Consider the following 14,046-nt stretch of genomic DNA (forward strand, 5'->3'; position numbering starts at 1 on the left):
CTAATTGTAACTTAGAAAGTAGAAACAATAGACTGAAATATTTCCTCATCTCATCCATGCCTCATATATTGATCAATGAAACAAAATAATAAATAAATAAACCATGCTGCCACTAAGGTCGCAGCTGTCGGAAAGATGCAAATGCCAAGGATTGCAGGGATGCTACCTCTGAAAGCACTTAGGCATTTGAAAAGCAAAGACTTCCTCCAGACTTTTCAAGACAATCTTAATTTCCTTGACTGTATTGTCACTGGAGATGAGTGTTTGGTGTTTTATGACCCAGAGACAAAGCATCAGAGCATTCAGTGAACTTCAAAATCATCATTAAGGCACAAAAAGTTTCATTTACAGAAGTTCATGGTCCAGAAGATGATGATAATGTTTTTTAACAGAGGATGTGATTCCCAAGGAATTTGTATATCTGAAGGGGGGGGGAGACAATACTGTGTTCTACATGCAGGTGCTTCAATAGTCTTGCAGGTGCTTCAAAGACTATTGAAGCACATTTCCCCGAGTAAGTCTGCTATTTCAAAAGAAAGACAACTGGTTCTTGTTGCATGACAATGGCTCCACCCATTCCCCACTTATTGTGAAGATATTTCTGACAAAACATGGCATTATACAGATCAAACATCCACTCTACTTCCCAGTCTAACACCAGTGTACTTCTTCCTCTTTCCCAAGATGAAAACTGCCATCAAAGGAAAGAGATTTCAGGATGTTCAGGATACAAACAAAAACAACTACTGGACTGAACTGAATGCTCTCTTTGAATGCCTTCATTGACTCATTTCAGAAACTTTCAGAACAGTGAAATAAGTGCATTCAGTTAGGTGGTGATTACTTTCATGAAAATTAAACCCATTCGGTGTTCTCCCCAGGAACTATTGAATGGGCGCACCGCCCGGTAAATTTAAGCGATTCTCGCAGTACCATATGGTACTGCTCACTGATCTCAATGAATTCGAACATACTATGCAATCGAGATCATTAGGAGCATATAATGTTAAATTATGCAATTAATTTTTGCTCTGGGTTACTTGTCACATTTATAAATAACAGAATTTTATAGTATTGCAAAGTATTACACGTCCCCACCTGGCTGGCAAAGTTTTCTGAGGAGAACGCTGCCATTTTTTAACTCTTCACTTTGTGTTCTTTTTTATTGCACCAGTCTGGGAAGTTTATTGACACACCTTGTATATCATTATATACACACATGGTATTAAATGAAATAATATAATTAAATTAAATAATATTAAATTAAATATTAATTAAATGATAACTGTTAACTAATGAGGCTGTTGCAATAAAAAAAAAAAAAAGAAGAAATATTTCTTACCATACAAGTTATCCTCTTCAAATTGTCTTGGGTGCATGTTCACAATTAGAGATTTTTGTTTTGGTCAGAAATTGGCAAACAGAGAGAGCACTGTGTACTGGAGCATTGTCTTGATGGAGCATCCAACCCATCCTTCCACATTCAGGTCTCTTCCTTTGAATTTTTTGACACAGCATTGTCAGAACTTCAATGTAGTATGTTTTATTGACAACCTGATTTGGTAGGATGTATTCAGCCATAATAATTCCTTTAATGTCGAAAACAAGGAGCATGGTTTTCATTTTTGATTTTGGCATTCTTGCTTTTTTTTAGCCTGGGGATTGTTTTGCCTTCCATTGCATTTACTGACCTTAGTTTCTGGGTCTTACTGGAACAGACAACTTTCATTGTGAGTAATTACAGTATTCAGCAAGTGTGGATTTTCTTCAGCTTTTTCCGAAACATCTTCACAAACTTGGAGTGTTCTCATTCTTTGATCTTCATTCAAAATTTTTTGTGCACCATCTTGGCACACACTTTTCTCATGTTACTCAATATGGACAAAAAAACTGTTAGACAAATTTTAACTGAAAATTTGTCTAAGTTTTTTTGTCCATATTGAGTTCCGATGCAACCATTCTAATGCTTAAAGGAAGATCACTTGTAATCAGTGTCCTTACTCTGTTCACATTTTCATCACTTTTTATGGACACCGAACGGCCTGGTCATTCATCTTTCACATTCTTCTCTCTCTCTCTCTTCCCAAAAACCCTTTATGCCATTCAAACACATAAGCTCAACATAGTATCTTCTCCTTAAACTTGATGTAACAACTCATAACTTTTAATTGGTGTTTTATTTATGATGCTAGAACTAGGGGACATAAATTCAAGTTATGGGGGGAAATGTTTAGATTGGACTGCAGGAAGTTTTATTTTAGCCAGCGAGTTATAAATTACTGGAATAAGTTGCCTTCATGGGTGGTAGAGGCCGACAGTTTGGGGAAATTGAAAGGTCATCTGGATAGTACTTTCGGGTGAGGGAAGCGCATAGGATGATAGGTTTAATTTCCTTTTTATTTTATTTTTTTATTTATTAATTATTATTATTTAGTTATTTATTTATTTATTTTTTGTTTTTATCATTGTTTTGTTCGGATTTTTTTTTTTTTTTGGCTGGTGCAGCATAAGCCATAGGCTTTCTTGCACCATGCGGCCGTTACTAATACTATTTAGTTTTATTGAAAATATGAGGTTGATTCGTTGTTTGATTATTTTGTCTGTCATTTTTCTGGCAAACTTTTGTCTGTCTTAAAAGAAAGAAACCTGTAACCTGTCTCACTGCAAAGTAAATAAGTGTGTTGGAGAATGACTTGGCAGACAACTAGGGAAAGGTTTAAGGTCATCTGCCATGCCTTTGTTTCACAGGTAGTGCTTGGTAAGTAGTGGCTGCATGCACATTTTGTTATTTAATAGCCACACCTTGTATTTACCCATATCAGTATGTATGTTCTGAAGGGGGAATAGGGGGTTATACCTACTGCAATCTATTGTTTGTTGGCCTACTCGAGAAGGTGGAATATATCAAAGCAGCCAAAATGGGACAGACTTGCTATTGAAGTCAGTGGCAGTGAAATAAACATGAAAGCAATGTGTCCGGGTCCTTTTTTGGAGGGTGTATTTTAATTTTTATTAATATAAATTTATGTAATGACAGAAAGGCAACTAGTATGAATACCCACTTGAAATTTTATTTAATCTGCTTAAGTGTATTGAAGGAATACACTGCACTGCTTTTTATATTAAGTGTTCTATAAGGTTATAATCTTAGTAATTGATAAGATAACTATATTTACTTTTTTATATTGCTTAATCATAGAAAAAATAATTAATCTTAAGGAAAATATTAGAATGCACCTGAAATGTAATGCATTGCATACATTACCAAACTTTTAATGGAAGTATGTTTATCACATTTTCAGTATGTTTCTTTGGTTCGTGGAAAGCTTTTAAGATTATACCCCTGACCACAGAAATTATTTATTCACTAAAATGAAAGTATATTTCATGTATTCTATTATTCATGCCGAGGCCAAATTTTCAACTTATGTTCTGTTGGTCCTTGGAAAAATTTCAGGTCCAGTTATGATTTCAAAGCCCTTGTTTGAATTTTTCACCCTTCTCCACAAAAATTGACATAAATGAAAGTATGTTATCACATTAATCGAGGTGGCAATCTACAAAAATACAGATTGCCACCAAATTTTTAACCTTATGTTCTGTTGGCCCCTGGGATGATTCTAAGTTCAATTACAATTTCATAGCATTCCCTCCCCAGTTGCGCCTACAGAAATATTACTATAAGTTTGAGACTGAGCTCTGAACCATTTCGAAATTTCAGTGCTTACTCAGAATATTTTAGGAATCTGTGTAACAAATTTTCATGTTGATGGGTTGACTAATTTTGTTATAAATCGTGAATTATTACTGTTTACTAATGCACTGCATATGTTAAGTAACTTGTTTAGTTTAGTATTCTAAACTATGTAATTTAATATTACAAATATATAATAAAAATTCATTTCATGTTAGTTGCTATTGAAAATAAAAATAATCCCCAATTTGATCACTCCTAAATCTTGAATGTGTGCATGTATGGACTCTTTAAAAAATATCAGTTTTTACTACTTCAAAATTTTCAGTTATATCTATTTTTTTATATAGGAAAGCAGAGTAAGGTCTGTTTTAAAGGAAAAAAATGAAGTAATAAATGTCAGCAACAGTTTGGGAAGTAAAGAAGAAAAAAAGTAAGTATATTAAAAAATATATATATAGCATAGTTAATATTCTTTATGGTTTACAGATAGCAGTACATTTCTCTCATAAATATTCTGTTTGTACATACTTGTAAATGACCCAAACACATTTATACTTTTATTTGGTTTTATCTATTGCAAACCGAGATTGTATGACACTTAAACCTGGTTTACAATATAAAATGGATTTCAGATATTGATTTACATTGCCCATTTTGTGAAATGTTGGTTTAATGAGTACAAATTTCTCATTTATGAAGGCTGTTCAAAAAAAATGAATGATCATAATTTGTTGTTAAAGGGGTTTATGGTTAAAGCCTTATGCTGTGAGAGCTATTTAATGTCATTGTATATGAAGGGTATAGCCTCATTCTGTATGTTGCATTGAGCAACTAAGTTTGCTCCTTAATGCATTGATCTTATATTGTAGAGGTGCTCCACCATGGTTGCTCTAGTATTGCACTACTCTAAATAAAATGAACTGGTGGGGAAGGATATTGTTGTTTTATTTAGAGTGTTATTATACCCATATTTTAATCCTTTCCAGGATCTCATCAGTGGGCAGGTAGGAACAGTGAAGACTTGAGCTTTATTTACTGTAGCGCAATTGATCTTATATTGTAGCAACTCGTGACAGAGTGCCTCTACAATACAAGATCAATGCACTAAGCACTACATACAGAATTAGACTATGCCTTTGGTGTACAATGATGTTATATAGCTCATGTATCATAAGGCTTTAGCCATAATCCCCTTTGACTTCATTTTATTTACTTGCACTCTTGCATTATAAGGCTATTGTTAGACCACACTTGGAATACTGTGTTCAGGTATGGAGACCGCAACTAAAGAAAGACATTGTGCTTCTTGAAAGGTTCCAGAAACGGTAACTCGCCTGGTGAGATTGGCAAAAGGGCATCCATATGAGGAAAGATTTTGAATATGTGAGTTGCAGAGCTTGGAGACTTGGCACCTTAGAGGAGACTTGATTGAGGTGTTTAAGGCTCTGAGAGGCATAAGCAAAATGAATGAGGACGAAATTTTCACGGTTATAAATTATTCTAGAACAAGGAGCCATAATTTCAAGTTGGGGGGGGGGAGATGTTTAGACTGGATTGCAGGAAGTTTTATTTTAGCCAGCGAGTTTTAAATTGCTGGAATAAGTTGCCTACATGGGGGGTGGTAGAGGCTCAGTGTGGGGAAATTCAGAGGTCAGCTGGATAATTAGCTACGGGAGGAGGGAAACGCTTAGGTTGTCCATTTACTTTTCTCTTATTTATTAATTATTATTTTTTCCCCTTCTTATTATCATTTTATTCTTATCATTTTATTTTATTTGTTTTTTATTTTATTATTAATGTTATTTATTTATATTTTATTATTTTATTTATTTTTGACTGGTGCAGCTTAAGCCATAGGCTTACTTGCACCATGTGGCCATTATTAATACTAATCTCACATATTGTGGATATTTCTCATCGTTAGGTCATTCTGCCTGGCTGTTCACTGGGGATGAGATTGCAAAAAAAAAAAAAAAAAAAAGGATTAAAATCAATGTGTGTGGGTAATGGCACACTTCAAATAAAAGAGCAATGTTTCTCCACTTTTATTTAGAGTAGTGCAATACAAAAGCAACTTGTGGTAGAGTGCTTCCACAATATGAGATTGATGCATTTAATACAAAACTTAATTTGCTCGATGATATGTATAGAATGAATAGCTATGCCCTTCATATAAAATGATCATAATTTGTTAATACAGTTGAACTTGGTTATAATGAGCATGGAAATAACGAGATCACAGCTGTAATGAGCAAAAAGTCATAATGATTTTTATATTTACTTGTATTCCCATACAATCACTCACTGTTATAACGAGCATACTACACGGTTATACCTTACAAATTTTGTTAACTATGCAAACATTCTTAATTGCTCAGGTAGTCGAAATAACCCAATTCTTGGAACAGACAAAAATGAAAAGGGCGACTTAGCTTTTGTGACCACTTGCATCGGATTAGTGGCTGGTTTACAACCTTGTCCTTTCGAGAACAGTGGCTATACAATAGTGCATTGGCATTCCGCTTGTTGCATTACTCTATTTACAGATTGTCTTGTATTCACTGAAGATCGGTAGGTGGCGCAGACACGATTAAGCGGTTGTTTTAAGTGCTCCTGATTGTCATTCGATTTTCCTAGTATAAGGATGTTTAAAGGTTCTCACATGTTACCGTGCAATGGCCAAATGGTTCTACCTCTCCCACGGTGAGTATCTCCTGGATCCGTTTATTCTAACGCTTTCAAATTGTGTGTAAGTTTAATCGAACCAGGCAAGTTCTGCAGTGGAAGATCATCATTTTCAGCAGTTCAGATTTCTGCCTACTGAATTGCAGCCCCAGTCAAGGTCAGAGAGGAGTGATAATCCCCCCCCCCTCAGGTGAAGTCTCTTAAAGTGACGTCCCACCGTAGGGTGAAGTGACATACAGCGTTAGTCACAAAGCCCTTGCACAGTGCCTAATGGAAAAGGCGGCTTCGTGTTCCTGGAAAGCTTTGACGGCCCTCCCCCATACAAATTTCTGTCATCCAAAATGGCAGATTATAGTGCTTCAATAGCTGAGTTGTCTGGTGAATTGACTTTCTCTGAAGTTCCAGACACCAGTTTCAAGGAACCTCTAGCTATGATGGAAAAAACACTGGAAGACAAATTTCCCCCTATAAAAGGACCTTTAAATTCTACTCATACGTTTAATGATTCTCAAGATTGTGAACAAACTGGTAGTGCAGCTATTCTTGACTATCTTTTTGGATTAAAAGCATGAAGCATGCTTGATGTTTTTATAGAGGGCTCTATTGTGAAACCTCTTATGTTTGTTGAGATGTCCAAAAATTGGAACAATATGGAAAGATTAGTGATAGATCTAACTATAGAGACTGGAAAGTTGAGAACAAAATTAAATGATCTTAAAGTTGAGAGGAAACAACAAAATGTCTTGCCAACCGTTTCGGCTCCCACCTATGCGGGTGTGGTTGCCTTAGGTGCTGGAAAACAATCTCAGAGTATTGTTAACTTACCGGATGTTCAAACAAAGAATGTACTCATAGTTAAAGCAAATGCAGATAGTAATTGTAAAACTAGTGAGGAAGTTAAAGCTGAAATTTCTAAAAGTCTTAAACATGAATTTAAAAAATTAAAGATTAAATCAATAAGAAAAATAAGAGAAAAGGGAGTTCTAATCGAAACTGACAACAGCAAGGATCTAAATAAACTTAAATCCTGCCCTAAGTTTAAGGAGTTAATTTTCTGTGGATTCCCTTAAAAAATTAAATCCAACTGTCAAAATATATGACATACCTAAAGATGTCAATGACTCTGATTTTCTGGAGGACTTATTCAATAAAAACCTTGTGGATCATGGGATTTCCCAGGAAGATTTTGAGTCTGTTCAGCTTCGTTTTAAAATCAGGTCTCGGAACAAAAACAATCAACATTGGGTTCTTGAGATCCCAAATAAAATTAGGAAAGTGTTTTTGGCTTCAAATTGCAAGGTTTTTGTCGGATGGTCTGTCCATGGTATGAATGATTTTTTTCACAGCATCACGCTGTTTTAAATGTCTTAGCTACGGACACTCGGCTAAAAACTGCCACCAGAGTTTACCTGCAGACAGGGGCGCCTCCGTAGCAAGGTGGGAAGGAGCAGCAGTGCATAGCACATGCTTCTTGATTAAACCGAGGTTCGAGCCCGTCACCACCAAATACGGAGGATGCGGAAAGGTCAGGGAATGACCACTGCATATCCCGGAGCAATATGGCCTTAGTTGCTAATGCTCCTTAAAAAAAAAAAAAAAAAACCAAACCAACCTGCAGACATTGCGATGACCTGGGTCATCAAATTCAAGACCCTCCTAAAATGGAGGAACCTGTTGTTTGCCCAAATTGTCGGCTTAAGAAGAGGAATGTGGACCATTCCTTCAAGGACGTTAAGTGCCCTGAATTTGTGAAAGCCCAAGAGGCAACAAAAATTCGGACCGACTTTACCTAACTCTGGAATGTCTTGTGTATATACTTTACAGTTAAATTGTCAACGATCTTTATCGGTTTTAAGTGATCTTTCTAAGTTAATGGTCCAACACAAATTTCAACTTTTAGGGTTACAAGAAATGTATTCTTATAAGGGTGTGGTCAAGGGCCTCCCTCTCAGCTGTCGCATTATTTCTTCAAACCCTGTTATGGTCGGTGACCAGGGTAATGCCACCAGGGTTTGGGCCGCCCTGGTGGTTGCTGACCCCCTCATTACTGTAACAAAAATTTCTAGTCTTTGCACCACACATGCCGCATGTGCATGCTTGGAAGTCTGTTTTGGAAAAAAATTATGTGGTTTCTCTGTACGCTCAATGTAGTCAGGCTGGGCAGGCCATAGAACCATTTCTAAATTACATGGAAGATGTTTTGATCCGTTTATCTGGTTTTCCCGTCATTTTTATGATGGATGCTAATGCTCACTCCCAGCTTTGGAATAGCCCTACTACAGACTCTAAAGGTGAGCTTTTGGAGGAGCTTATTCAGTCCAATAACCTCACTCTGTGGAACACCCCAGGCCGTCTGCCTACTTTTGTTTCTTCTCTGGGTCAGTCTTATATTGACATTACCCTTTCAAACTCTACTCTTGGTTATGGTATTTCCAACTGGCTTAGCCATACTTTGCGGTGCTTGAGCGACCACAATGTCATCACTTTTATGATCAGTCTAAGCAACAATCCTAGGGTTATCAGGTGCTGTTGTGACTTCCCGCGGTTTAAGACAAAACACATTGATTGGAATATCTTTGATGTAAAGGTTCATGAGCTTATTTCAGAAGAAATAATCGTCCAACTTGGCTTGCTTCCTGCTGATATGCAGGTTTCTAGGGTTCAAGAGATTGTAATCACCGTCTGTGAGTCCACTCTAAAAAAGAAAAAAATGAAAAATGTTTCAGGGTTGAACCCCCAAATCTCACAATTCTCAGAAGAAACTTACAAAATGCTCGTAATTTTCAGAGAGCTAACAGGCTCAGAGATGAGATTGACAGACTTGGTGAGTTGTATAAATCCAATAAGAGTTATTTCAATACCATTTTCCAAGAGAAGAAACTTGCCTGGGCAAGGTTTGTTCAGCATAACATAAATGAAGATCCGTGGGGATTACTCTACAAACTTGTTACTAACAAGGTTCATCCTGGCGATGTTCTTTCTTCTATTATTGTAAATGGTAACGAAACCCTGGATTTATGGTTTGTCCATAAATGCTATCTTGGACGGCTTGCTCCACGAGGACACCGCCTCTTGTGAAAACACCATCCAAACTACAAGATTAGATCATTTATCTTGCCAAGGCCCCCGAACCAAAGCTCCTTTTACGGATATCTGCTATCTCAACCTTAAGGGATGGTAAATGTCCTGGACAGGATCTCCTTGAAGTTTCTGTACTTAAGAGTTTGGAAAAATTGTCCATTAATTATATTAAATCTTTTGAAATGCTTGTCTGTCTTCAGGATTATTCCCGCTGGCTTGGAAACAGGCTAGACTTAAACTTCTGCTTAAGTCCTTTGACAAACCCTCCAATGATCCGACCTTTTACAGGCCCATTGCACTGCTGCCCATCCTTGGCAAAGTCTTGGAAAAACTGTTTCTTGTCTTCTAAATTACTATTTAGACAGAAACCTAAGTTCCCCACTTCAATTTGGCTTTACATGTGGAAGGTCTTCTGTTGATGCTATTTGTCAGGTTTTGAGTTCTGTTCAAAATTCCAATTCTAAATATGTTCTCGGTCTCTTTGTTGATTTCCAAGGGCCATTTGACACTGTTAAGTGGCCAAGTGTCCTGGCGAGGTCCAGAGAGGCGGGGGTCTCTGCTCCTATTTACCATCTCCTTTTGAATTACTTTGATTCTCGCAGCATCAGTTTCCTCAGGATTCTGCTCTGTCTCCAGATCTGTTTCTAGGGCTGCCCTCAGGGTTCTGTTCTTGGCCCTGTGTGCTGGAACATGGTCCTTGATGGGTGGCTCTCGGTTGATCAAGACAACATCCTTCAGATAGCTTACGCAGACGACCTTGCTATTCTGATTTTTGGTAATTCCCACCGGGAGCTAGAGTGCAGAGCAAATGAAGTTCTAGAGGACTTGAATATCTTGTGTCAAACACATAAACTTCAAATCTCGACTAATAAAACAAAACAAATGTTGCTGAAGGGCTCTCTTGATGTGAATAGACCACCTGTTATTAAGTTGAATGGAGAAATGATTAGGAGTACTCGGCAGCATAAATACTTAGGAATTTATTTTAATTACCATGCAAAATATGTACTTCAGAAAATAAAAGCTATGACCTATAAAATTATTAAGATTACCAGGAGTACTTTTGGTGTAAAGAAATCTTCCATTAAATTATACTACTATTGTATATTTATACCAATTGTGTGTTATGTGGCTGGGGCCTGGGGATACAGAATCGGTAACTCCCTTGTTCAAAAAAAATCTTACCCAAGCACAAAGATTCTTTCTTCTTGCTGTAAGCAGAGCTTGTCGAACTGTCTCTACAGCTGCTCTTCAGGTCCTCAGTCATCGACTGCCAATCCAATATGAAGTAATGTTATGCTATCTTTTATATTGTAGAAGAAAAAGTGTTCCTGCGATTGTAAATGGTATAACATATAATACTGACTTGCAAGAAAATGTAGACATTAAAAGAATGAGAAATGAATGTTGTAGAGCGTGGCAAAATACCTTGTCTACCTCTACTTCGGGTAAGGCGACCTTTAAGTTTTTTCCCGAGGTTGTTGATTACGACAAGAAAATGGACGGGTTCAATCCTGGTTTATACATTACGTTTTTATATACCGGTCATGGAAGTCTTAACTTTAAATTGTTCTCACTAGGATTAAGTAACACTCCTCTCTGTAGTTGTGGTGCTCAAGAAACTGTTGAGCATTCGTCTTTCATTGTCCCCTGTACAATGATTTAAGACTGGACTTTCAACTTCTCACAAATATATTTGACTGCTCTGAACTGCCAAGATTGATTAACTGTTCTGAATATTATACTGCCTTCTCCACCTATGCAGAGAAATTGTTTAAATGGAGGAAAAGAATTCTTGCTCCTGAGGTTCAGTAAAATGCTAGACTGTTTCTTTGGATTACTCTTACCTGATGTATTGATCAGTCTACTGGACTCTGAAGCCCAGTATTTATTTATGTACCATCATTGTATATAGTCTTTTATGTATCATCATTGTATATAGTCTTTATGTACCATCATTGTATATAATCTTTATGTACCATCATTGTATATAATCTTTATGTACCATCATTGTATATAGTCTTTTTATGTACCATCATTGTATATAGTTTTCAAACTTGTCTTGTATTCACTGAACCATAAATTTCTTTTGGAACTTCTAAGAACTTTGTATGCATTTTGGGACTTCTAAGACCTTTGTATGCAAAGTCCGTATTTAAAGCAAAGTCCGTTAGAAACGAACCCTTCCTTTGGAAACATGTCTACTAACAAAAGAAAGTCTCTCTCGATTCGCAAAAAAGTCGAAATTATTCGTGAGTTAGAACGTGGTGCAAAAAATGAAGTGTGTAAAAAGGTTTCTTTGTCCTCTTCAACAATATCAACATTGTAGAAGAATAAACATATTTACATATCAGCACTGGAAAAGAACAACTGAAAAAAAAAAAAAATTTAGAGAGTGGAGGTTACAAAGGCTGATGAAGCATTGCTTCAATGGTTCACTACACAAAGAAGTGCTGAATTTTCAATAGACAGTCCAATCTTGAACGCTTTGGCAGAAAAATTTGCTAAACAATTTGGACTCTACAATTTTGTATGTAACAATGGTTGGCTGGATCGATTGAAAACTGAATACAAGCATATTAATACAAATAATATGTAGGTATATACTAATATTATTTTTTTCTCTCCAATGTTTCTTTTATTTTTTGAATCTATCTTTTTATCAAGTTATTGAGAATTAAAAAAAATAGGAAGCAGATTTAACTCCACTGATATAGGGAGTAATGGTTATAACGAGGAAATTTTGTTGGTCCCTTGACTCGTTATAATCAAGTTCGACTAAAGTTTATTGTCGGGTAGCACAAATGCATCATTCTGTTTTTCTATAATGGCTAACCTAAGTTTGCACATAAAAGCAACGTTCACTTTGTATTGTGAAGCAGCTCACAAATGGTCATGAGTAATAGAGGTAATACCCCTCCCCCAAGATTATTTCATAAGTATGTCCTTGCTCAAAAATTTCGATAAATATACCACTTTTAATAATTAAAATTTAATCTATATATCAAATAAAAAAAAAACCAACCTTTTTCAAGAATGGTTGTAGGGTGGGTGGATGTGAAAATTTTCTTTCAGCCAGAGAGTGACTGTTGGCAAAACCTTCTGTTTGGTGCTATGGAAGTGATGGATGGTTTAAATAAATTTAAGGAAGGAGCATACAAATTATTAGAGGCAATATTAGATGTGGATGGTTTTATAGGTTTCGTTTTTTTTTTTTTTTTTTTTGCTGATGCCATATCAGCAAAAAAAAAAAAAAAAAAAAATCAGTTTGCTTCCTTGCATAATTTGCCTTACTAATAGTTGCCTTCCACTATACCTCAGTTCACCCAGTGTATGTTTTTTTGTAGCATTCTGTGTTTTGATATCCTCTCCCACTGTTTCACTCCCCCCCAAGAACAGTACTGTTCACTCCAAATTGCTTTTGGAGGAGTTAGCTAGCAGCAGGTGTTTGAGAGATCCTGTCAAAATGAAAAATTTAATGATCAGTGATCTGATTTTCCAGCTAACATTCTATACTCCAAAGGTGTGTTCTTTCATTTTGCTATCAAAAATTGACTTTTAACCATTACTGCAATTGATAGAAAACAATGAATTGTTGGCCAAATTGGAAATGTTGCAAAGCATTTCCTATTTATGATAAGGAGAAACTTTGCAAGAGTCTGTTTATTGTCCCAAGAGTTTTTTGTGCCCTGCCCCTACCCCAAAGAACAATCTTGGGTGGAGCCTACATTAACTTATATCACTTATGTTTTAATACTAACCACCATCTTTTCTCCTATTGTGTTCTGCTTGCTGTTAGAATTGTCAAGAAAACCAAATTATCTCCAGTTATTTCCTTACATACAAATGTTCAATAGAGTTAAATTATAAATTCTGGGTCTCCTTGCAATATTTTTGAATCTTCCTCCCCTTTGTGCTCTTTAATTTTTCTCTAATGTGCTCTGTAACCTTTTTATATCATAATAGCCATCAGACTCCCTAACTGAGATTGGCTCATGGACTGCAGAGAACTTGAAGGTTCTCTGCAGTCAATGTGGCAGTATGGTACTTTTGCAGTTATGCAGCAAAGTTATGTTACTTTTGCAGTATAGTAGCAGATGTGGCAGTATGGTACTTTTGCTATTGGTGTATTCTCAGATCCATTCATTGCATTTGGACTGTGGTATTGAAAGATGAAAAAGAACTTAATATTGCCACTGTCTCTTGATAAAATTTATTCAGAAGGATGTGCAAGTGCATTGTCTAACAATGCCATAGTGCTGTCATTTGCACTTACTTTTTATTTTTGGATGGTTTTACTTCTTTCACAAAATGATTTCAAAGCCATCCTGAAAAGTGGAATTATACTATTACATTCTCAGTTAGGAAAAAATAAATAAAGAAAGCAGTTTAGGGTTTTACTATATGTTGGCTAATGGTATATGGATGGGCACTGTCAGGTTTTACTACTTCCTCTCAAGAGACTTGATCAAAATGGCAGAACAGAAAAAAAACTTAATTTTTTTCTGTCAAGATGTGGGTCTAATCCTCGACTTATTGCCCTCCTCAGAAAAATCCTGGATGGATGCTTGCCTTCATTGGCT

General features: G+C 36.2%; 1 protein-coding gene across 1 annotated transcript in view; it reads left to right on the forward strand.

The window, feature by feature from the left end:
* The window catches only part of LOC150082848 (aurora kinase C-like), a 72,863-nt gene that overhangs the window by 17,434 nt on the left and 41,383 nt on the right, over positions 1-14,046 (forward strand). Inside the window, exon 3 of the mRNA XM_090378296.1 lies at positions 4,045-4,127. Within this exon, the coding sequence (XP_090234422.1) occupies positions 4,045-4,127 (83 nt within the window). The remainder of the gene's footprint in view (positions 1-4,044; positions 4,128-14,046) is intronic.

Source organism: Mastigoproctus giganteus, chromosome 7, assembly GCF_048544385.1.
Source record: "Mastigoproctus giganteus isolate SK-2022 chromosome 7, ASM4854438v1, whole genome shotgun sequence".
In the NCBI taxonomy this organism is placed as follows: domain Eukaryota; kingdom Metazoa; phylum Arthropoda; class Arachnida; order Uropygi; family Thelyphonidae; genus Mastigoproctus; species Mastigoproctus giganteus.